This window comes from Catharus ustulatus, chromosome 17 (genome assembly GCF_009819885.2).
Source record: "Catharus ustulatus isolate bCatUst1 chromosome 17, bCatUst1.pri.v2, whole genome shotgun sequence".
Classification (NCBI taxonomy): Eukaryota; Metazoa; Chordata; class Aves; order Passeriformes; family Turdidae; genus Catharus; species Catharus ustulatus.
In genome coordinates this window covers 9,108,219-9,132,761 of record NC_046237.1, presented here as the reverse complement: position 1 = coordinate 9,132,761, position 24,543 = coordinate 9,108,219, and the positions used below count along the sequence as shown (strand labels likewise).

Below are 24,543 nucleotides of genomic sequence, written 5' to 3'. Positions count from 1 at the left end.
AGGGTTGTGGTTTCCTTGTGAGCAGTGCCAGACAGAAGCCCCCAGAGGGGTCTGCCCAGTGGTGCCTCTGAAGTGTCACCAGCCCTCTGAGGGGCTGCTTGGTGGCCCTTCTGTTTCCTCTGATGCTCTTGGCTTTGCAGTTCCATGAATATCCTCAGGAAAAGCCCAGCACCCACTCCCTGCTGATGGAGAGCTGGGAGAAACTGCCTGAGACCAGGGGTAATGCAGGATCTGCTTCTGCTTTGGGAGGCCAGTGTTGTGTCTGCTTCCAGCTCCTCTGAGAGCAGAGGGGAAGTGAAGTCTCTTTGAGGAGCAGGGTAGATCCTCAGTGGGGTTTTTGCCTTTCCCACTGACCACAGAGTCCCATGATCCCCAGCAGGAGCCAAATGGGACACAGCTGAGTTCCCACCAGTGACTCCAGTTTTGGCTCACCCAGGGGCAGAGGTTTTCCCTGCCCTGCAGGGAAGCTGCAGAAATTAAAAGGGAATTGCTGAGATAAGTGAAAGCTTTGTCTCAAAACCAAAAATTTTGCAGAAGCAATGGATGTTTGGGCTGAGAATGTCTCATCTGGCAAAGTCAACCAATACAGCATTATATCATAATTACACATGACAGTGGTATTTATACTGACAGAATTAATGAATCTGAACATATTTTCCTCCATTAGCCACTTAGAATGGACTGGAGTGACATATTGGTATCTGGTTAAAAAAACCCAAAAAAACAAAACAACAAACCAACAAAAACCCCAAACCAAAATAGAAAAGTGCCTTTTTTAAGATCTAAGTCCAGCATAAACACACTTATTATTTTTGGAAAGCTGTTTGCAGGTGTCAGGAACCCTGACACACAGCTGGTATTAACTTCTGGGGGCAAGAGAAAGGGAACAGGTTTAAATATAGCTCCTGGGAAATAAGCATTGGAATAGCTTCCAAGATCAGTTTTACCCCTACTTTGCTGCCTGGAATTTTCCCTAAAAATACAAAAGATAAACAGCCTCAGGGACCAGACAAATGTGCAGAGGAGCAGTTGCTTTCCTCCAGGATGGCCCCAGAGCATCCTTGTGCTTGTCCAGACAGGGCCCTGTTCATGCCCTGTGAATTCCCACTTGGGAAACCACCACAAAAGAGAGATTTTTTCTTCTTCAGCCTTCTGGCTGCAGAGAGATGCAGTGTTCTCACGGGGAAACACAGATTGAATACCAACAGCACAGCAGCTATTGCACCCAATTAAGCCAGTGGTAAAGATGGATAAAGTGGATCAGGGTCAGGTCAATTAAAATCAGCCCAAGCTGTGTTTCTAAGGCTCTGCAGCACACTTGTGTCCAATGAATGCACTGTGCTGACACTCCTGGAAAGAGCTGAGTCTGCAGCACACGTGTATTTGCTAAGCAGGAAAAAAAACCATCAAAAAGCCCTTACTGCACCATTTCCAGTGGATGGGGCCAGTTCAATTCCATTTGCCTCTTTCTGACCTTTGTTATCAACTCTCCTCCCAGCAGAAAATTACCCACCAGCTATTTTTTATAACTTGTAATTTCCTCTAATCTCAGATCAATGCTCTAATTGACCTCTGCCCTCCCAGTGTACGTGACACATCAAGCAGGGCTGTGCCCATAAAAGATCCTTGGAAAGCACTATCTCTTCACACTGGGGTCATTTATGTTTTAATTGCTTTGAACCTGAAGTCAGAAGTCAAATATGTGATACTATAAGTCATTACCTATGCAAAATAGATGTTTTTCAGGTGGCTGATAAAAAAGCCCATGATGTGCAGGTGAAATGGTCCATGTGAGCCAGAGCTCTCCTTGCCCAGCGGCAGTTCCACACCCAGTGGCTAATTTGTACCCTGCCTGGACCATTTTGTTTGTGCCCAGACCATCAATGCACACCCAGAGTGGGGGGGATGTGTTTCCCAAATTCAGCACTTGGGAGCTTGAAACGATTTTAAAATATATGCTATTTATTCCTGCTCCTTTTCCATAAGCCTGGTTAGTGCTGCTCCATCCCACAGTCTCCTGGAAGCCCTGAGTGGTGCTGGCCCCACACTTGGCAGCTAATGATTACTTTCCCCTGCCAGTCACTATTTTGTAAAGAATATTTTTGCCTGTTAGCTGTGGCTAATGTGCTTTGTCTGTACAGCATGGATGCAGTCAGGGCATCCCTGATAGGTTGTATTTAATAAAAAAGAACATTCTGATGAACTTTCCACACCAGCCAAGCCCTGGGCTATTCCCATAGGCTCCACTGCAGTGCACAGATCCAAATAACCTTGGGATCTGAGCTGAAAAACTACTGTTTTCTCAATGCCTACTTGGTTTTGGGGCAGAAATTCCATCACTGCTCTCATGGCAAAGCTGGGGAGGAGTGACAAGGGAGGCTGGTGACATTTCCTTATGGAGCAGTGATCCTGTAGCATGTCCCGCACTCACTAAGCAGTGCCAGCACCAGCTTGCAGCCCCTGCTTCAGGGCTGCCCACTCCCCTGGGCTGTTAGTTGTCACCTGGCTGTGACAGCCCAGGGCTGGAGGAGCACCCAGCCTTCCCCATCCCCACAAGCAGAGCTCTGCCTAGCTAATCCCCTGCTGCCAGCTTCCACAAACAGTGTCCATCTGGAGTAAACACAGCTGGGGAAGGAGATGAAGAAACTTGATTTTGCAGCCATTTGTGGTAGTGTTCACAACTACAGCCCCAAGAGCTGTCTCTGCTTATGCACAAGAGCAAGTAACAATAGTGTTTTTCATTGATATAGTGACTTTAGTCTCCAGGGCTCCCTGCAGACCCGGCCTGTGGTCTGGGGAGGCCTCACCTGGGCAGGTGAACTCCTGTCATGAAGAACTAAACCGTGGTCCTTGTCTCTGCAGTGATTTTGGAAAACCAGCTGCCTGGTCAGTGCCTTCTGGGAAGCTTGGATCTCATCTCACCCAGGGCTGCAGGGCCCCAGGGATGCTCCCCAAGGGTTGGTCTGGGGAAGGTTCCATTTGGCAAACTTGCCTTTAGCTAGATGGGAATGCTAGCTCTGGAGTGACTGGAACTCTGCTCTCCCCAGTACCACAGAATCCATGCAGGGAGGAACGGGCAGAACTTCTCTGAAAGTCTCTTTCTGGAGATACTCAAAAACCACCTGGACACGACCCTGTGCAACCTGCTCTAGGTGAAACTGTATTAGCATGGGGGGCTGGACTCCATGATCTCCAGAGGGACCCAACCATTCTGTGGTTCTCTGACTTTCTGCCTTAATGTCTTCAAACATGTGGGCTGCCATGTGCATCCTCACGGGAAAGGAAAGCAGGAGGCAGAGGAGCAGCATAAAACATGGCCAGGTCACTGGAAATAAGGAATGAAAACCTCAGTGTGAGTTTGCAAGAGCTGCAATAAGTGTATGGTGAACCTAAAGCCATCACACGAAATAAAATGAGTCACTGAGCAGCAGGTTTGAGAACAGGAAAGGTGAAAACAAACATTGTTAAATTCGCTTGAGACTGCAATCAAAGCTGGAGATCGCTTTCCTGTTCTTCAGGCCGAGCTATCATTTTTTCCTGTTCCATTTTCCGCCAGTGTTATCGTTGGAGGAGCAGGCCCACCCGGGCCCTCAGCTCCCGAAGGAAACGCGAGTGGGATTGCAGGAAGGGTGGGTTTACATTAAACACGAGCGAGAAGTTCTTCCCTGCGAGAACACTGAAGGTGGCACAGGTTGCCCAGAGAAGCCGCGGCTGCCCTGGATCGCTTAAGTGTCCAAGACCAGGTTGGACACTTGGGGCTGGCACAGCGGCAGGTGTCGCTGCCCTGGGCGGGGGGAGGAGTGCGAGGGACTGCGGGCTGCTCACAGGGCAGCGCTCGGAGCCGGAGCCTGCCCCGGGCCCGGCGGGGCGGGGCTGGCGGGGCCGGCGGGGCGGGCGCGGAGCGGCGGCGGCAGAGCGGCGGTAGCGGCGGCATGGAGCGGGCACGGCGAGTGTTTGCGGCACCAAAGGTGAGCGGGCAGCGCTGCCGGGGGCGCAGCGCCGGCACCGGGCCGTGCACCGCCACCGAGGTGCCGTGTTCGGTATCGAGGAGCCGTGTCCGGTGTTGAGGAACCGTGCCTGGTGTTAGGGAGGCGTCCCCGGGGCGGAGGTGCCGTGCCCCGCGTTGGGGAGCCGTGCCCGTATTGGGGAGCCGTGCCCCGTGTTGGGGAGCCGTGCCCCGTGTTGGGGAGCCGTGCCCCGTGTTGGGGAGCCGTACCCGGGGCAGAGGAGCCGTGCCCCGTGTTGGGGAGCCGTGCACGGGGCGGAGGAGCCGTGCCCCGTGCTGGGGAGCCGTGCCCCGTGCTGGGGAGCCGTGCCCCGTGCTGGGGAGCCGTGCCCCGTGTTGGGGAGCCGTGCCCGGTGTTGGGGAGCCGTGCCCGGGGCAGAGGAGCCGTGCCCGGTGTTGGGGAGCCGTGCACGGGGCGGAGGAGCCGCGCTCCGGTCGTGCCCCGAGCCGAGCGGCCGCACCTGCTCTCCGCAGTCGGGGCTGCCGGGTGGGAGCTGGGCACGGCTGTGCTCCCCGGGCCAGGGCTGCGCTCCCCGGGCACGGCTGTGCTCCCCGGGCCAGGGCTGCGCTCCCCGGGCCAGGGCTGCGCTCCCCGGGCCAGGGCTGCGCTCCCCGGGCCAGGGCTGCGCTCCCCGGGTCAGGGCTGCGCTCCCCGGGTCAGGGCTGTGCTCCCCGGGTCAGGGCTGTGCTCCCCGGGCCAGGGCTGTGCTCCCCGGGCACGGCTGTGCTCCCCGGGCCGGGGCTCGGCGGGCGCTGTCACCCCGAGCTCCCCGCAGGGACCGGGACCGGCACGGGCTGTCCCGGCTGTCCCGCACATCCCGCCGCCGGAGCGGTGTGAGCCAGGCTGATCCCAGCGCCCGGCCGGGGACACGGCTCTGCCGGGCTGGGGAAGCACAGCTGGCCTGGCTGGGGAAGGGGAAGCGTAGTCTGCTAAAACAGGTGTTTTCTCGTGTGTTTTTTATTTTGTTTTTGGGGTTGATTTTGCTGGTTTTGGGTGCTTTTGGTTGATTTTTCTTTTTTTGTTTTTGTTTTTTTGCGGTTTCATTGTTAGTTTTTTTTCTCTTACACATTTAGTTCAGTTATTCCTCAGGTACCCATGATACCACTTTGACAGCAGGCACCCGTCTTTCACTCTTTCCATTCCCTGTATACTGCATCTGTAGTAGGATCGTGTGGTAATGTGTTTATTATCTAGATTGTAAAATAGAGGAAGAAGAAGATGAAACAGCTGTGGTTAGCAAGAGTCCTGTATCTGATGGCAGAGCACTGCCTGTGCTGCAGGATGGCTCAGCTCTCAGGCTGTGCTCTGGGTAAGGTGCTGTATGGGGAGCAGCTCTGCCAGGTCGGGCTCTTGTGGGAAAGTAAGGAGGCAAGGCAGAGGAAGCCAAGAAAAGTGATGTGAGAGTTGTGCTGCTGCTCTGGGAGAAGTCATGGCAACTGTTTGTGGTTTTTCCAGAGAAAAATACTATCTCCAAAAACACAAAAGGATTGGCCGGTTTTGCTGCTGTTTGCATCCTCTCCCACTCCCAAACCATTTATCTCTCAGCTGAGTTTGCACCAGGAAAGTCTCACACACTTGGAAAGGGTGGTGTGCACAGCTCTCATTGATGTTTCATTCCATCACTGTGGTTCCCTTTGTAGGAAGCTGATCCATGCAATAGAAGGCAAACCTTGGTACCAAAATCCAGGGGGCACTGACAGCTGCTAATGGTTAAAGCCTTTTCAAGTCCACTTCATTTTTGGGAGATAGTGGTGCTTCATCAACTCCACTAAGAAAAAAGGCTGTTGATTCATCCTGGTGGTTTTAAAATTTTAGCCGACAATAGCAACTTAAGTTCTTCTTTCATTTGTGCTTCCACTTTTCCTGTGTGTGGGAGACTGGGATACCAAAGAGAAAGACCTAGGAAAAACTGCAGGGTTTGACTGCTAAGATCAGGCTTCTGTTGTCTGGCTATTGCCAATTATCAGGTTGGTTTTCCTGACTCAGGCGGTCCCTTTCAGTCCTGTGAACCTGCTAAGTCAGGCTTGGGGGAAAAAAAATGGGCCTGAAGTCAGTTAATGAACCCTATTCATTCCTCTGCATCCTCTGCCATTGGGAATGACCATTTTTGTGTTTTAGAGATGTTTCTGGTAACTGGAGCAGCTTCAGCCCCAGCTGAATGTGGGGCCATGGCTGCCTCTGTTTTTCAGGAACTCGCTGACTCCCAGTGACTGCACTGATGAGCAGGGAGCTGTGGGAGGACAACTTTGAACCCTGCTTGGTGTAGGCCATAAAAAACCAGAAAAGGCTGATGTTCCTTTGATATCAACCATCACTCTTTCTGTTCCACAACCAGAGCACTGTGTTATTACTCACTGCCCTCTTCTTTTAGGCCAGCCCCAGCCTGGGGGTTTCAGGACTGTCTTCTCCTGCAGCTCCCATGTGCCTTGAACTGTGGGGAGCAGAATGGGAGAAGGGGTTTCTGGGGTCAGGCCCACTCTCTCATTTGCACAGTAACCATCAGGTGGCATGGGGCTGTCTGTGTGAGGCACTCTGTGTGTGGCAGCTCTCGGAGAAGAGTGACTGCTGACCCAGCCTGTGCTGGCTGTACCCAGGGGGTTGAGTGGACACCCTGCCCCATTCCCTGCAGACTCTCCCTGCCTGTTGAGGGGGCTGCAAGTGCACAGTGGTGTGTGGAGGATGATGTTGGATTTGGCTTGTCCACTTCTTGTGCACAGCCTGACCCCTGACTTGGCATGGGTCAGAGCCTGGTGCTGCTGAGACTGCTCAGCTCAAGCCGTACCTTACACAGTGGTACCTTGTGTGCTCAGTTCTTTAATGATGGGGACAGGGATGCTCTTGGATAACCTTCCCAGATCCACTTGTCAAACATGGTAGCAGTAAGAGATCGTCTTGGTGCTGCACAGAGTGCCAGGGCTCTGTTCATTGCTCTGAAGCAGGGCCTTGCTCCAGCCAGGTGTGGGTGTGAGGTCTGGGGTGGGTTGGTGGGCACATGGCCCTGCCACCCATGGGAACCATCCCCTGTGATGACACACAGCCACCATCACCCATTAATGTCACCAGGAGTCTCATACTGAGGTCAGTGCAGGTTGGGTAGTTGGTGCCAGGAGGGTGGTACTGAAGGCTGCACTGGAGCATCCTCCTCTTCCTCAGCCACCAAACCCATGAATCATTGTCCAGATGCAGAAAGCACAAATATTTCCTGCAGGGGAGCACTGTGGGGCTTATATTCTCCCATGTTTCTTCTTTAAAGGCTCACCCCTTAAAGCATGTTGTGACAGATACATCTCCCAAATGCATTTGTGGCATCCTCAGGTTTGAGGATAATGCTGTGCTGCTTCCACTTCACAACTCTCATGAGCCACTCTCACCTCTTGCTTCTAAATGAGTGTTTGAGATGAATTTAGGATGAGGAACTCTGCAGCACACTTCCATAAAACCAGTCTTCAGGGAACACAGTTAATTGTTTTTTTGCAATGATTTGCCAGCTTATCTAATAACTGATAAATTACAGCTGTAATTACCCTGTTTTTCAGTCGCTGAGATTAATAGAATGAACCTAAATTATCCCCTTTTAAGATAAATAATAATGATAAATAGTCCTGGGCAAAGTCACTGTTAAGGGTTTCGAAATAATGCAATTTTATCAGCTGCCTGTTTGTCTATTAATGTCTGCTCAAAACCCCCAATAAAAGGGGTGGAATGACTTTGGTCATTGCATATATTTTTTAAAAAGACCTTAAAACCACCTAATACAGAAAATCCTTCAAGTGCCTTAGCTCAAATGGTTCTTTTTATGCCATGCAATGGGCAAGCTGACCAGGTAACTGCTCTGCCATGGTCCACTGATCAAACCATAACAGAGAAACTGAGTTGGGTTGACTGTGGATGAAAATACTTTGAATGTTTGGTTAACTTTTCCCCCTTAATTTCACTAAAATAAAAATAATCAGACTTGATCTTGGAATGGAACATACTTGTTTGAGTACCTTAATTCTGTGTTTGAATTTATTTTTGAAGCTTATTACGTCTCAAAGAAAACATTACAGTATTTCCAGAGAGGTCAAACCAGAGCCTTTAAAACTTCTCCTTTTTAAAATTCTGAACCAACTTGCTGATATCTGCACTAATGAGTCATGTGCCATGGTTGAGCTAAAACTTTTTTGTATAAAAGTGGAAATCGCTGGGTTTGCTGTGATGGACTTGGAGGCTGTCTGTGCTGAGGATGCACAATTTGTAGCCTTTTGAACACTCCTTGAACCCATCCCACTGCCTTTCAGCAATTCTAGAGGGAAACGACAAGTTTTCTTGTATTACACTTTGGGTTTTTGATGTGCTGGTGGGAGATCAGTGGAGGTGCAGGAGGGAGTGAAGGGTTCCTGCACAAAGCTGGTGCTGAGGGTCCTCGCTGTACCTGGGAGAACAAAGCTCCTTCCTCAGGAAAGCGTTGGAGAGTTCTGCTGCTTTGTTTTTCTTCATCAGAACAGGTGGTACCACTTCAGCTGGGCTCTAGAAGGGAAGTTACCAGTCTGATCTCGTGTGTGGCATCCCTGCCCACGGCAAGGGGAGGAACTAAATGACCTTTAAGTTCCTTTCCATCCCAGATCTCTCTGTGATTCTGTGATCAGTGGTTGAAGGCTCCTGTCCAGTGCTGGTGCAGCCTGTGGTGCTGTGCAGATCCTTCCCCAGCTGTTGAGATCCCAACAGAATATGTGTGCTCGTGCTTTCCCTACAAATAAATCACAGGGTTTGGGGTGGGAGACCACATGCCCATGGAGCTGTGTACTGAGGAGCAGAGAGCTCTGGAAGAAGCACTGGGCTCCTGCATTCTCCCAATTTCTGCTTGCTCAGGCAGTGTCCCCTGGAGCCACAGCTCAGAGAAAACTCTTTCATCCTTATCGGGGTACTTTCCTTGGCTTAAGGCAAGGTCGTGTCACCCTTTTGTATCTGGAAAGGACTTGTGCTTTGTTTACCCGAAACAAACAGGCAGGAAGAGAGCTGAAATGTAATCTGCAGTGAGCAGCCTCCCACAGACCTGGGAGCTCTCAGGGTTTGCCCACAAGGTGCTGGGGGCAGATGAGCTGCTGGGCTGTGCCTCTGATTGCATCCTTATCTGGAGCCCTGTAGGCACACCTCTGCCTCTTGGATGTCCTTTGACCATCTAAATAGCATAGATTAGTTCACAGCTGCAGAAAACTGCTCTGAAGCACTGCTCTTGGAGGAAATACCAGAACTTTTTGGGTTGAACAGCATTGCACAAGGGTTTCTCAGCACTTGGTTTAAGTGTCTTCAGACCCCAGAAAAGGCTGGCAGGGCACAAAGAACCTGTTGCTGATATTGGAGAACTTGCTGCTTTAGCATCTCACCTGCAGAAGTGGTAGGAGGAGGTGACTTGCATAGATAAAGGATGCCACAGAATCTGCTTTCTCATTGATGGAAATGTCATGTTGAGATGCTCTTGCAGGAAACAGTTGTAAAGTGTTTGAGAGAGAAGACCTCAATAGGTTCAGGTTGCTTTGGTTTTAAATCTAATGTGAGCAAATTTCAAGCCTGTAACTCCATCAGAAAATCGTAAGGGCTGTTGAATACCTCAAGGAGTGGATCTTGCATGGTTTTGAAATAGGAGTTGGAGCTCAAGAATGGAAAACGCGCCAAGGCGTCCACATCTGGCAATGCAGACCACGTTTGCATCCTGTTATTTATCTGCTGCTTTGCAGGACATTTAGTCCTCATAAGCAGGGTTGCATAACTCAAGGAGGGGGGAAAGATCAGGTTTTGCCCTTTTTAAATCTTCCTGATTCAGATGATATCTTAAGGCTAGGAGAAGTGCAGGGATATGTTTTTACAATCTGCTGTCAGTGGTGTCTGTGGGTTTATTCATGACCCCTGGGCCAGCTGATTGCCCCCATCAGTTTGATCTAGCCTCAGCCTGCCCCACCTGCATTTTGCACCCCACCAGCGTTTAGTGGCAGCTTCATGGCCATCATGAGGAGATGGCCTGAGCCCCAGCACTGTCCCTGCCCTGCCTTTTGCAGCAGGAGTGGCCAGTGGAAGCCCTGGCAGTGAGTCAGGAGCCTCTGCCTGTGTGTGGGGATGGGAGTGAGCTCAGGACATCAGAGATGGGCACTGCCAGCCCTGTGCCAGGAGCTGTCACCTGCTCTTGGACACTTGCAGGCACTGCTCACTCAATTTTCTCCCAGCTCCTCGTAGTTATTGTTTGATACATGCCCTGACGCCAGAGGGTTTGTGGGCTTTAATTAGTAACCCTGGGTAGTTTAGTTATCCATGCAAATACCCAGTCCTCTTCTGAATCCTGCTCCATTCTTAGCCTTGGCACCCTGCAGCTATCATCTCTGCAGGGAAATGCAGAGATGTTATAGCTGAAAAGAACCTTGTGTTTTAAGTTTCTAATCTACAGCTTCATTTAAAAATACAATAAAATCGAATGTGTATTTTGTAGGCTATTCTGTTACTTAAAAGAAAACGGTTCTGGAAAGATGGATAACTAGCTGAAACATTTTACAGCTAATATTTTCCTTCCCAGTTCGACTTCCAGATTACATTTGTCATGTTCCTCCAAAAGCCCCAGCTGGCTAATGGAAAAAGCCTGCTTTTGCTTTTCTGGGTCTCTTTCTCTAAAATCCAGTGTTTCAGCAGTAATGGGGAAATAGGGCTTCAAAGTGAAAAGACCTGAGTTACTGTCCCATTATTAATGAGTAAAAATTTAAGTGTTTTATTTTGCAACCTCGTTAACCTCTGTGGGGCAACTTATTATTATTTTTTACAGCACCTTTTGTGCCTTGGGACTGACCCCTTGTGCAGGATTAGAGAGGCTGTAAGCCCTGATAATACCATGTAATTAACAACCTGTCAGGAACTGGTTCTTGGAAGTGAAGTCAAAGTTTTCATGTAATGACTCTTAGCAAATTAATTAGTATTTGGCTGCCTGTGATTTCAAGGAGGAAGCAAGCTGGAAAGTGAAGGTGTTTGGGTTTGCTTTTTTAATTCCTCCTGAAATCTAAATAAGGATAGGGCAGTTCCTAAATATTACTGGAAACAGAATAAGTGTCTAAAGATTCATTAAGTGTGTGAGCTCCAGCAGCCATAACAAAATATTTAGACAATACTTAGATATTGAATAATAAACTTTATGATGATTATATTTTTAAAATGTTTATGTACCTCCTTGTATTGTCTACATTTATACCCATGTAAGCAGCAGTTACTTCTTTCTGAATAATTGTTGCAGCTCAAGAGTACCTGACCCTTTTCTCTTATTGCAGGTAGAGCTTCACGTCCACCTGGATGGAGCCATCAGACCAGAGACCATCTTGTACTTTGGCAAGTGAGTTGTGGGGGAAGGAAGCTCTGGGAGCTGCAGCTCAAAGGCATCCTCTCTTCTGCTGCTCCAGACCTGTGACAGAGGATCCTGCAGGCAGCAAGCCTGGCTGGTGCTGGTTCTGACTCTGCACAGTGTGAGGACACTGAGCACACCCCAAAAGACCCTGGGGCTTCCCAGGCAGCAGGAATGTGGCTGAGGTGGTCGTGAGTTTGTGAGCTGGGCAAGCTCAGAGGAGCCACCATGAGAGAAGTGCAGAAGATGTCTCATAAAGAGCTGCCTGCCTTTGAGGTGTACCCAGCACACAGCAGAGCTGCTGCATTTCTTTTTCCACATTGCTCATCACAAAACCAAGTGGAATGGCAGCAGGCTGGAGGGTTGTCTTGGTGGTGGTGCTGTTGCATGGTTTGGGAGGTGAAGCCAGCTTGGCTGCCCTGCTGCCATGTGCACTGGAATCCCAGGCTGGTGCCAGCACTGGGCAGTCACTGGTGTGGGGGTGACCCAGGGAAGCACTTGGCAGTGCCTTGGAGAGAGGTTGTTTCCTTGACAGAGCCCATCTTCCCTCAGTGTAGATTGTGTGGGAAGCATGGGGTGAATTATTAACCTGTGTGAGGGCCTGGCTCCACACTTGTGAGCAGAATAAACAAGACTTCTTCCAGCTGTCACTGATACCCTCAGATCAAGAAAGTGGCAAGAGGAAGGGTTTTGGGAAACGGCTCTTAGGCACAGCTCTGTATTTTGGGGAGAAAGTCAGTTCTGAAGAGGATGAGAAGTGGTTCTGGCATCCTGTGAGCCCAGGAGATTCCAAGGCAGTGTAGTCCTAGGGGAAAATATCTTTGTGGAGCAGCTTTTTCTTCAGGACCTGGCTATACTTTGTGCTGTGTAGTCAGAGAAAGGTCAGGGCTGTCCAGCCCATTTTTTACTGGATGCTGGCATGGTGAACTCAGGGCTCCTGCTGTGGGCTGCAGGGCTGGAATACAGGTCCAAATGAACAGAAGAGTTGGTGCTGACTCCCTGGAGTTCTGCTGGGTCCCTATGCCTGCAAATGGGAAATGCCAGTGTAGTCCCCTAGGAAAATTTCAGGAGAATTTCAGGAGAATCCTTCTGAAACCAGAAGGCACTGGCTGGCTGGGGATCCTGTGCCAGGATCCTTTCTTAGGGTGGAAACCTTCATTGCCTGAATGTCCAAGTTCCCTCTTATTTTTAAACAGCCCTGGCATCCCCCCTGAGCTGCCAGCCCTTGAGTGCAGCAAGGCTGAGCTATTCATGGGCTCTAAAACTTGCACTCTCACACCAAAATAAACAGTGGGGCAGTGCAGAAGCCTGTAGGGGACTGACTGCCTTAATAACCTCACCCTGGGCACAGAAAGCTGCTTGTGGTCTATTTTTAAAGGTAAAGAGCTGGAAATAATTTTGCTAGGTGGTGTTTGACCATGTAGACAGAGCCCCAAGCTGCTGGGATGCACAAGCCCCCTTGGGCAGTGCTCTGCTGAACTCAGCTGTTTTTAGAAACTTGGTCTCTAATTCTGTCAGGTCTGGGTCAGTCTTTGCATTGTTCCTGCTCAGCCAAAGGGCTCAGAGCTGTGGCAGACCCTTCATGGGGACTGGGTGTCCCCAGGAGAGGTTTCCTTTCTGTGGTGGGGTGGTGCTGCCCTGGCTGGGGGCAGTCTGGGAAGGACTCCAGGTGGCAGTGAGGACAAACATGTTCCCATGTTCCCCTCTGGCCACTTTGCTTCAAGAAGAGTCCTACCTACAAGGAGGATGGGATGGGGCAGCAGCAGCTCCAAAAGATATGATCCACCAGATCTCCTCATCCAGAGATGATTCCAGTGTGGATCATCCCACTGGTGCCTGCATGAAGGCACTGCTTCAGGAAGCACATCAAAGAGGCAGGGAAGGGGCTTTGCTGCAGGAAACTCCCTGGGCAGGTGGAGGAAGGTGCAGGTCGGCTCCTGGAGCAGAGACTGATGTGTCAGTGCCATGGAAAGGGCAAGGCAGGGAGGAAAACCGATGCCTTGGCAGAGATCAGCGTTCCCTGCTGAGTGCCAGCAACTTAATCTGTGCAGATTGCATGGGAGGGCTGAGCGTGGGGCTGCTTTCCTTCCTGGCTCAGTGGGGAGGGAGCAGAGTTTACCAAGCCCAGGAGTGGGGTCCTTTGGCCCATGTCCCTGCATGGCTCCTTGGGATGGCTGCTGGCATCAATCACCAAAGCTGTGGTGTTTTGTGTCTGTTAGCAGAGTTCTTCCATCCATCAGCTGTAATTCGTTGTGGCAGGAAAGGGGATTAAAAACAACTGTCTGGTTATTATTCCAAATTTGTTTTGGCTTGTGCAGGGTACCAGAGGGCAGGGGGGTGGCAAAGCTTGCCCAGGAAACTGCAGCACCCTTGGCTGGCAGCCCCCTTGGTCCTGGCTGGAACACCTTCACCCACTTGGTGTTCCAGCTGCTCCTGGGGACGATGGCCTCTTCCCTCCTGGAAACATTTACATGGGCCTTAGCCTGTCTGTCCCTGCACTGGGAGCAGTTGTTGCTGTTTGTTCCTGTGTGGGAGGTGTTGCTGTCCCAGAAGATGCCACCAGGATGCTGGGCTCAGGAAGCAGGAGCTGCTGGCACTAAACCCATGTGTGATCCCAGGCCTTGGAGCATCTCCTTGGTGTTTTAATCCTTTGAGCCTGCATAAGTGGAAATTAATTTTTCTAAAGGATTTTGGCAATTCTTTAGAATTCTTTAGACTGCTAGGTCTAGGAGGTGCCAAGAAATAATCCAGAGCCCCTTTAGATGAACTCCTTCTTAAGCTTAAAATGTGCCCTGGCTGTGTTCCTGCCGGGTCAGCCTGGCTTGTATTTCGGTTTGTTTGTGCTTTGCTGTGTTTTGGATCACCCTCCTCTCTGCTGAGATTCAGGGCTCCATCCCTGAGGAGATTTTGGAAGGACAGTGTGTGCTGTATCTTTCCTGTGAGGAAATGGTGGTTGATGCTGCCAGCTTTGGATGCAACTGGTGTATAAAATGGGCTGATTAAAAATGTGATAACCTGCCCTGTCAGTAACACGTGGCTTTGTTTCCAGGAAAAGAGGCATCCCTCTCCCTGGGGATACTGTTGAGGAGCTCCTGAAGTATGTCAGCTATGACACACCGCTGACACTTCCCAAGTTTCTAGAGAAATTTAATTACTACATGCCTGCCATTGCGTAAGTACCCTGCTTTCTGCTTTCCCCCTCAACCCTTGGCAGCATCCCTTGGCTCAGCCCTGGAGGTCCCCTGCGGGCCCTGAGGGTGACAAGTCCCACTGCCATCCCTGCAGGGGTGACCGTGAGGCAGTGAAGAGAATTGCCTACGAGTTTGTGGAAACAAAAGCAAAGGAAGGAGTCGCCTACGTGGAGGTCCGGTACAGCCCTCACCTGCTGGCCAACGCTGGTGTGACTCCCATCCCCTGGGGACAGGCTGAGTGAGTGATCTGCTGTGCTGGGGGGCTGCTGGGGGGCTGCTTGGGCATGGAAAGGGCATCCCCATGCCAGTCAGCTGCTGTGTGTTCAAAGGCTGCTGTAACAAAACTCTTCTCCTCCATGCAGCAAGAGCCAGCGTGCTTCCACCTCTCTCTCCCACTGATAGAGATTTTCATCTTAAATACCTCGGTGTGCTGCAGTGTTTTAATGTCCCTTGCTCTGGGCACCGAGTTCTGCATGTGCAGAGCAGCTGTGCTCAACCTCCTGGCTGTGAGAGGGAAAGAAATGTCCACATATGGACTGACTGCCTGACCACAAAATGGGAATTTGAGCTGGCAGAGGTGTGGGTGGTGTTGGAGGGGGCTGATGCTCAGATCCCTTCCTTTCATGTCATCCCTCTGATAAGTGCCTCTCATCAAATCAATGCTGGGCTCTGGGGCCCCTCCCAAGTGTGCTGTGGTGGGTGCTGAGCCCTGGGCTTGTCCCTGCCTGGCTGCAGAGAATGGTGTGCCCCAATGAGATGCCCTGGCAAAGAGGAGGTTCCTCTGCTCAGGCAGGATGGGCACTCAGTTCCCCAAGTCCTTTTAAATTCTAGTGTCATCTGTGCCTGCTTCAGTGCAGGTAAATGTGTCCATAGCAGGGCTGTGAGAGGTGCTCTGGGGCTCTGGGTGGTCTCTTTGGGCAGGTGGAACCTGGGGCAGCCTGTCCTCCCAGGGGCTGCTGGGCTGGACCTGTGGCTCCTGCCTGCCTCCCTGGCAGGTGTCTGGCCTCGTGCTGATGGCTTTTCTTCCCTGCAGGGGAGACCTCACTCCAGATGAAGTGGTTCAGCTCGTAAATCAGGGACTGAAGGATGGAGAAAGGGATTTCCACATCAAAGCCAGGTCTATTCTATGCTGCATGCGCCATATGCCAAGTAATGTATTGCAGCTCCCCTGCTGCTCTGTCCCTTCCCTGACGCGTGGGGGGGTGGTCCTGGGTCTGGGGCCCTGCAGGAGTGTGGGGAGAGCCCCAGGCTGGGGGTCTGATACAGGACCAGACAGTGCTGAGGAGATTCTGGGGGTCCCCTGCTCCTTTCACTGGAGAGAAACGTCTGCTGGGTGCAGGAGGGGGTCTGGGGGTACAACCAGCATCTGAGAGATGCTAGAGGGACAGAAGGGGCTCTTGTGTCCTCTCCTGGGGGAGCTGGGATCTCTGCTCCCTGCCCAAAGGCCAGAGCTCACCTTGGGCCAGTAAAAGCTGTTGGCACAGTGAGCACTTGCATCTGCCACGAGTGACTGGAGGGCTGAGAAATGGTCATGGAAGGAGGACCAGGGATGGCATCTCACACTGCCCTGCTCATGGTCCTGCAGCAGGGTGCTCCTTCCTTAGCCTGGTCCTGGGGCAGCCACAGAATCCTCTGCCAGCAGCCAGTCTCTGGCTTAAGCTGAAAACACAAGTCAGATACACTGAAGGCACATATATAAAATGTTTTTTATAAAATGAACAGCTCTGATGAAAAACTTTGTTGGTAACAGGTTCTGTGACCCAGAATAGGAAGAAAACCCAATTTCCAACGTTTCAATGAGGCTGAGTTTTGCATGCATCTTTCTGTAGGGAAGGATGCAGCAGAGAGAGGCTGTGTGGCAGTAGCTATTTTATGTGAAGGTTTTATTCTGAGTATCTCTATATCTCACACCAGTTTCATGTAGACTTAGTAAAATAGCAGTAGCTATTTTATGTGAAGGTTTTATTCTGAGTATCCCCATATCTCACACCAGTTTCATGTAGGCTTTGTAGGGTAGATGGTGGAAAGGTTTGCCCCAGTAAGTACATGATTAATTTGTGTCTAGAAATGTGAAAAATTATATTCTTGGAATCTGGTAGATTTGAGAGTGGATTTTTATTTTTCCTGCCTGCACAGTCACCACCAAGCAATACTTTGAAAACTTGATCCTTACTTTTCTGGTTTCTAGGGAAAAAGAATGTTTTTCTTTTGTAGAAACTGGAGAGCTGCAAGGCACAGTCACACTGCCCTGCAGTGAACAAGTGGTAAAGGCAGGAGGTGCAGGAGCACCCAAGGGTGTGTGCAGCCTGCACTTCACTGCAGGAGGGATTGCTTGTGCAACCAGCAGAGGTGGCATTCTCATACCTGTGTGCAGGGCACCAGCTGATACCCAGAGCCAGTGATGTGCTTGATAGAGAGCCTTCAGCAGTGCATTCAGGGTGTGCTGTGCAGTGAGAAGCCACCCTGTAATTAATGAACTGTTGAGAGAAAGGCAGAGATACCAGCCAGAACCAGCTCTCATTAAACTTGTTAATTAAATAATGACTCTAACCCAGCAAGTTGGAAAATGGTGGGGGAAAAAAAATAGATGATGAAGTTGCACACATCATCCTGGTGTGTTCATATGATTTGGGGATTGTCTGTACACAGCAGGTGCCTGTTAATTATTAACACTACTGTTTATCTCTGTTTCTTGGCCTTTCTGCTAAGGTTAAGTGCTATGTGAGCTGCTAGATGCAGTTTCTTTCTTAGAAGTTATCTATCCTGATCAGAGAGACTCTGAAGCTGTTGTTGGCCACTTTTAGTCTCTTTCTCACTGATGTCAAATAGATAAAACAGCTCCTTCCCACCAGGAGTGGAATCCTTGGGAGAGTCGAGGGTGCCCTACAACAGGGCAGGGAGGGCTGTGGTACAGGGCCCCCAGAGACCCCTCCCAGCCCAAACTCCTCCCTGACAGAGCTCATCTGGTGGGACAGTTCTTGCCTTTGCCCTCTCTTGCCCAGCCAGGGAAGGGATGAAAGCTCAGGAGTTGAGGGATTTCTGCAACACACCAGGTTGTAGCCCCAGGGCAGAGCAGTTCATCTGACCTTGAGCCAACTGCAGCAGTCATCACTGCTTGGAAACTTAACTAATTTTTTCCCCTGCTTGAAGTGAGCAGAAAAACATGATGAGAGCAGTTTTATAGCTGGTGAATGCATTTGATTTTCCTTTCATTGACAACAGACTGATCAGTTGACCATTTTTATTTGCCTGAAGATCACAGAGATGGCAGACTTTTCTAGGAGTTTGCCTGCTTTCTTTTGGAGCATCAAATTTTGGGAGAGATTAAAGAAAAAAGCTCTAGCCTTCTAGTTATAGGACTAGGACTTGTTTAGAAAAATGCTGAAGGTAACTCTTATGAATGCTTCCTCCTGAATCCTGGTGTTGCCTCTTCCAGGCTGGTCTCCAGAGGTGGTGGAGCTCTGCAAGAAGTATCAGAATGACTCTGTGGTGGCTGTTGACCTGGCTGGAGATGAGACTCTGAAGGTGGAGGATTACTCTGAGCATAAGAAGGCTTATGAGGTTTGTGGAATAAGTTTTTAAAAAGAAATTACAAGAAAAATATATATTGAGGGGATGTGTGCGAAGGGACACTTTTCAAACTGCAAACAGCTGGGACAGCTTAAAAATTCGTTGCAGCTAGAAAAACATTCAGTTGAATAGCAAAAGTATTTGTTTATATTTCCTAAATGATTAATGGCAGGCATCATTGCTAAAACATGGCCTTAGAGCTGGGGCTTGGCACGCTACCTTGCAGCACTGAGTGTGACAGGAGTGACACGGAGCCCAAACCAACCCCCACCCCACTGCTGATGGTCCTGGGGCTGGTGAAACCACAGCCAGGGGTGGGAGAGACTGGCCCTTCCAGTCTGGCAGAGATCACCGAGGAGCAGAGGGGAGGCTGCACATTTGCAGGGCTTTTATCTGATCATCTCAAATGCAAACACTGGAATGGCTTCAGGAGCCTGATCCAGGCTCTCACCAAAGCTCAGCCTCTGCAGTGGCTCCGAGGGAAGGGAAAGCCTCACTCCTCTTTGCTGGTGGAAATTTGGGGTTGTTAGTGCCCACCACCCGTGGGGGAGGAGGTTGTGCAGCATCACTGACACAAAGGGTGGTGGTTTGCAAGCAGGGCTCGGGTCTGGAGGTACCTGGGGCTTCCTTGGGGACTTCACCCCATCAGTGGGATCTGATACAAGGCCAGCCTTGTTCACTGCTGTGCTGAGTGAGCAGGGTGGTTGTAAACAATGGCATGGGAACAGGGCTTCATTAACTGATGGGAGGCAGTCTCATCCTGCCCTGGTGGGCCAGCAGCACCCAGCCTCCTCTGTCTGAAGGATGCATCTTGTCTCTGTGCCAGGGGCTCACTCAGGCTCTGAGATGCTGAAGCAAGCCCCCCTCCCATCCATATTAAGTAACTGAAAAACTCTCCAGAGTGCAAATTCCTGAAGGGCTGTCTGTGAAGAATGTCTGCTGCAAGATGGGGCTTGCAGCTTGTCTGCTGCTGCCAGCTGGGTGGCCCTTCAACAAAGCAGGAGCCAGGCTTCCCTCCAGGATTCCCAAAGCCCAGGTGGCCTGTGACCCCCTGGCAATGGAATTTTCAGGATGATCATGGAGCTGCACCCAAAGCTGCACTTGCAGGGTCCTTGTGGCTGGGCTGCCTCCACCCCCAGCCCCTTACAGGAGGGAGGTGCTCAGTGTCAGAGCATTTCTTCATCTCTGCCCTGGGGTGCTTCTACACCCTCCCACGTGGCTGCAGCTGGCCAGAAATGTAGAAGTTCCTTGGAACTGCTGCAAGTTTCATGCAGAAAGTCAAGTGTGTGGAGGAAGAGAGGCTCAGAGCTTGCTGCTCTCTGCAGAGGAGGCAGAGGTGAACTCACCCAGTATGAAAAGCCCGTGAAGAGCCTGGCTGGGCTCCAGTGGGAGATAACCAGGATTTTTAAGTGTCTGTGTATGTGACATTACTGAGCTCTCACAGCCCTTGGAGTGCAGGGCTCGTGATCTGTGGGCTCTTGGCACAGGAGCTTTGCTGTGCCCCCGAGAGCAGTGCCAGCCCCAGAGCTTGCTGACCTTGCTGCAGGTGGTGGGACAGAACTCTTCTCCCTTGTTTTGCAGGAAGCTGTGAGGTGTGGGATTCATCGCACTGTCCATGCTGGGGAGGCCGGCCCTGCTGCCATGGTCAAGGAGGTATGAGGGGTTCTGACCCAGGGCACAGAGGGACAGGGCTGTGCAGTGTCCTGCTCTGGGGAGAGAGGCTCCAAATCCTCCCCATATCCATGGCAAAGTGAGCACTGGGGACATGGGCACAGATGTGACCTGATGGCTGGAGGAGGACTCTCAGGAGCTGTCTGGGTTTGATGTGTGGTGTTTGGTGGTGTGGGTTGTACCTGCAGTGGGATGAGGGTCTCTGGGCTGTGCTTGCAGGCTCTGAGAGCTTTTCCTGTGCTCTCCAGGCAGTTTATGTCCTGAAGGCTGAGCGTGTTGGCCATGGATACCATGTGGTGGAGGACCCTGAGCTCTACAAGGAGCTGCTGAAGATAAAGATGCATTTTGAGGTGAGGATGTGTGGTGGGAGTGTGACAACCAGACAGCTGCTGTCTGAGTGGAAAACAGCCCTCACCTGGGCTGTGCTGCAGGCAGGGACAGGACCTGACACCCAAGTGCTGAGCACATGTGCAGTGATGTTTGTTTAACCCAGATGCCCAAAGTGCCACAGGAAAAATGCTGGGGACAAACCTGTCTGTTTGCTGGGATGTGCTGCTGGGAGCACTGGTGTGCACAGGGAGGGATGTAGCAGGAAGAATGGATCCTTGTGTGGCCAAGGATGAATTCTGGAGGGCTTATTCACTGATTTATACACCTCAAACCTAAAGGCTTGTCCTTCCAAAATCAGCTGCTGCACCAGAGCAAGCCTGGTTGGAGGGTAGAAATGCCTGGGTGTAGCAGTAGGGGTGTAAGGATTTATTTTGCTTTTCCCCAGAATGGGAGTATCCAACTAACAGAGGGAATATGTGCTTAATGCAAGTGGTTTTGTAACAGTGATTGGCACAGGGCTGGTGACTGATGGCCAGGGGCAACATCCCACTGTCCCTGTCACAGCTGTGTGGGCTGTGGGCTCCTTGCATCCATATCTGGGGCATGCACTGCTCTGTGCAGTAGTAGTGCTGAGGGGCAGCTGTAACAGAGCTCTAATCTGGTTTTACCAGTGTGCTGAGCTATCTGTGTGCACAGCTGGGGTTTAGGTTCGTGTGGTTGATTCTGGTTCTCATGCTTAACTCCCCCAAACAGGTCTGCCCTTGGTCCAGTTATCTCACTGGGGCATGTTCTCCAGACTTCACCAAACACCCCGTGATACAGTAAGACTTCTCAATTATGTGAAATCTCAAATAACCAGGATTTGGGCTGATTGCCGCTGCTTTGTTGCTGTACAAAGCTAAGGCACATCTCATGATGTATAACAGCGTGGCTCATCCCTGTCCTTTGGCACAGGAGAGCCTGGTGCAGCTGGAGGGTGTGGGGTCCCTTGGGGAGGCTGTGCTGTTCCTCCTGCCCTGCTCTGAGCTATGGGCACGAGATGCTGCACCCCAACCACTCCTGGCAGTCAGTGCAGAGCCATGGGGGGACAAGCTGAGCCTTGTGCTTTTGTCCAGCAGTGCCAGCTGCAGAGACAGCCCTGAGGGCTTTGCTTTTGCTGCATTTCACCCTGAAAACTGCACAGTATCACACCCAGTGTTCTGCCCACCAGCTCAACCTGATTTCCTTACAGATTTAAGAAGGACCGTGCCAACTATTCCCTGAACACGGATGACCCCCTCATCTTCAACTCCACCATTGACAAGGACTATGGCATCGTCAAGGAGCACATGGGATTCACTGAAGAGGAGTTCAAGAGAGTTGTAAGTCAGCCTTGGCTGGGTACTCTGCTGATGTCTCAGTGCAGCCCAGGACAACCTACTAGTTTTTTTTTTTTAATAAGCTGAAGAGTTTTTAATGTAAACCAGAAAATTCTGCTCTGGCCTTGTAAGCAGAAAAGCAGGACCAGGCTCAAAAGCATATCTCAAAAATTCCAGAGTATTTAAAGATCTTTGATTTGTGCTGATCTCCTGGGACTGCTGCTAGTGATGGGCCAGAGCAGTTGGCATAAAATAAGGCCTTGGCAGTGAATCTGAGAGTGGAAACTTTATACTCTCCCTCGCCTGCTGCTGCTCAGAGCCAGGTGCTGGGATGTGCACAACTGTGTGTTCATGTCTGATGTGTCTTAATGTCCCTGTGTTCCCCCTGTTCCTCCTCAGAACATCAATGCAGCCCAGTCCAGCTTCTTACCTGAGAAGGAAAAGCAGGAGCTGCTCAACCAGCTGTACCAGGCCTATGGGATGGTCCCCAACACATCGTGACCTGTCCTGGGAGCCAGCGTGGAGCAGGGCCCTTCATGAGTGCCTGACTGTCCTCTGTGCCAGTGGGAGCACTGGCAGGGGGTGCCCAGAGTCAGTCTCTAGTCCTGGCAGCCCTGTGTTGACCCTTACAGTGCTCATCAGAATCAGACTATCACATACACCTACTTGTACCCCACAACTCTCTCCTGAATGGATATCCAGCTTCCTATCCTGCTGTTGTGCAAGCAGACTGGCTCTGCCTGCTGCTCTGACTCCCTTCTCCATCTGCTGGTGTTTCTGTACTGCAAATGCAAACAGAAGAACCTCCTCTCTTTCCCTGTTTTACCTGTCCTGTCCCACTGACCTGCCTGGCCCTTGCCTGCAGTGCTGAAATAACCACTTTCAACTCTGGCTGTGGCCTGGGTAAATCTTCACCTTTCCAGGGAAGAGGTGTGCTGGTCCTGGCAGGGAGCAAGTATTTTTTTCAGACACAGAGGCTTTATTTCTTGTCCCTGTGAGTGAGAGGGTTTGGTCACAGCTATATTTACCTAGGGTTAGTCTTGTACTAACAAGCCTGGAATAAGAACAAGCTGCAAGCTGGTGCCCTTGCCCATGCACAGGTCTGAAGGGTATGTAAACCAAAACACTTTTTTTTGGCATCTTTTCTTGGACAAGAACTCCCATGTAGGAGGCCTCTCAGTGTCACTGCTGCAGAATGAACACCCTGGGCTCAGGCCCTGGGCTCACAACTGGCCATGACCATGCTCACACATGCATAGGAAGTTGGAACATAATTTTAACACTTTGCACCAAAATCTGCCTTGATTTTCCCCTCTTTTTTTACTCATCTTGAGAACTCCTGTGAACTGCAGTTTGATCTTCCACTTACTTTGTTTAGGACTTGGAAAAAACGTGATTGATTGCCTGGTTTAACAATTCTGCCCCTTTTCTGATCTGACACAATCATTAGGCACTCTTAAGCCTGAATAAGTAAATGAACTTGGACCCAGTGTCACTCATTGACTCAGGTCCCATCTGATTGCTTCTCTCACTCAATTACTGGCTAGAAGTCAGATCTTCAGTTTGGTGGAGAATTTATACAGAGAAACTCACCAAAAATTCCATTGTGATTTTATGGCATTATAGTGTTTTTACTCAATAGGCAATAGAGCTGGGCATCCAGAGAAGAGACCATTGTTTTCTTACCTGAGTGTGTGGTGTGCTTTAGCATCCCAGGGCTCTGCCAAGATGCTCACTCCAAAGATACTGTACCAAAAAGTTGCCTTTTGACAGGGGCCATGGTCACCTTTGCCATGGGCAGACCATGGACTGGTCCAGTCTCAGCCAGCAGTGATGGTGTGCTGGGAGTATTTCCATTCTTTCTGGGCTTCCATATTGGTCTTCAGAGTAAAATGCTCATCTCTGAAGAATGTGGTGCATATATACACATAGATAGATTAAAAAAGATGAGAGAGTGATTTTCTTACTTTTATAAAGCAAAAGATAAATACCACTTTTATGGACATGATTGCAGAAATAAACAGGCCTTTTTGGGTCATTTTTCTCCAACAGTTGTTTCTGATAAAGGGTTGCTTGTTTGGATTCTTGGACAGTTGATTGTTAATCCTGTTTAATAAAATAACAAATTTATATTAAAAGAGAAATTCTTGTGCCTTTCTATTTAGGGGTGACTCAGGGACTGTGGTCCTGAACCCCTGCTGGATTACAGGGGTTCATTGATAGGTGTGATGGGGCTTTGGTAGCTTGATTGCTGCCTCTCCTGGTGCCAGGCTGGAGCACTTTGGCAGCCAGAGGGAAGCCTGCTCCCCTGCCAAACAGCCAAGCTGGATTTATGGATTTATTTATTCCAACCTCCCTTGTCCTTTTCAGTAATCTGAGGGGAGTTATCACTGCTACAGCAGCATTGCCATCACTACTCTCACCTTTCCAGCTGTTTATCACTTTTTTCCCCCCTGTCTCCTGGGTTTTGCACAGTTGGTTGATGCTCAAAGCCAGCGAGGGGCAGTCTGGGCTGCTGGGCTGCACCAGCAGAGGAGTGTTTGCCCAAAGGTTTTTGGGTCAGCTGAAAAGAAGGGCTCAGAGCATCCCTGTGCTCAGCAGCCTTGCAGATGAGGATGTGGATTAAAGCAGGGTCCTTGGCCTTGCAGCACAGGCAGTGACAGTGGCTGGGCTGGCTGTCACTTGCAGGGGGAACCCGATGCCTCTCACCCATCTGAGAGAAGCTGGCCAACAGGACCCTACTCCTCTGCCTAAATATAATTCTGAAACAGATATTTTCTCACCAGGGAGAGCTAAGATTAGCCCACATTTGACTGTTGGAGGTCTCGTGTGGTGCTCAGTCCTTCTGCACTGCCTTTCAGCTCAGTGTGTGTCAGCATGAGCCAAAATCACTGCTCTGTGCTAAGGACAGCTGGAACTGGGGCTCAAAGACACAATTGTGCAGTCAGCCAGGTCCAGCAGCTACCTGCTGGTTTGCCCCCGGGCACGGGAAGTGGGAGCAGGCTCTTGGCTCAGCAATGCCACCCAGCCATTCCAGAGCCCTCTGCCAAAGAGCAAACACT

The 24,543-nt window shown here is 50.5% G+C and overlaps 1 protein-coding gene across 2 annotated transcripts; it reads left to right on the top strand.

Moving 5' to 3' along the window:
• Window positions 1–3,717: 3,717 nt before the first annotated feature.
• On the top strand, window positions 3,718–23,613 carry ADA (adenosine deaminase). Of its 2 annotated transcripts, none has more exons than XM_033075339.2 (11): window positions 3,718–3,743; window positions 11,291–11,352; window positions 14,411–14,533; window positions 14,647–14,790; window positions 15,586–15,701; window positions 17,989–18,113; window positions 19,704–19,775; window positions 20,042–20,143; window positions 20,877–20,944; window positions 21,355–21,484; window positions 21,881–23,613. In XM_033075339.2, exons 3-11 carry the CDS (start codon window positions 14,520–14,522, stop codon window positions 21,980–21,982), a joined length of 873 nt encoding a protein of 290 aa, XP_032931230.1. In that variant the 5' UTR covers window positions 3,718–3,743; window positions 11,291–11,352; window positions 14,411–14,519; the 3' UTR covers window positions 21,983–23,613. The 2 variants fall into 2 exon arrangements, with proteins under 2 accessions (XP_032931230.1, XP_032931229.1); XM_033075338.1 differs by lacking the exon at window positions 3,718–3,743 and adding an exon at window positions 3,930–3,968.
• Window positions 23,614–24,543: the final 930 nt, after the last annotated feature.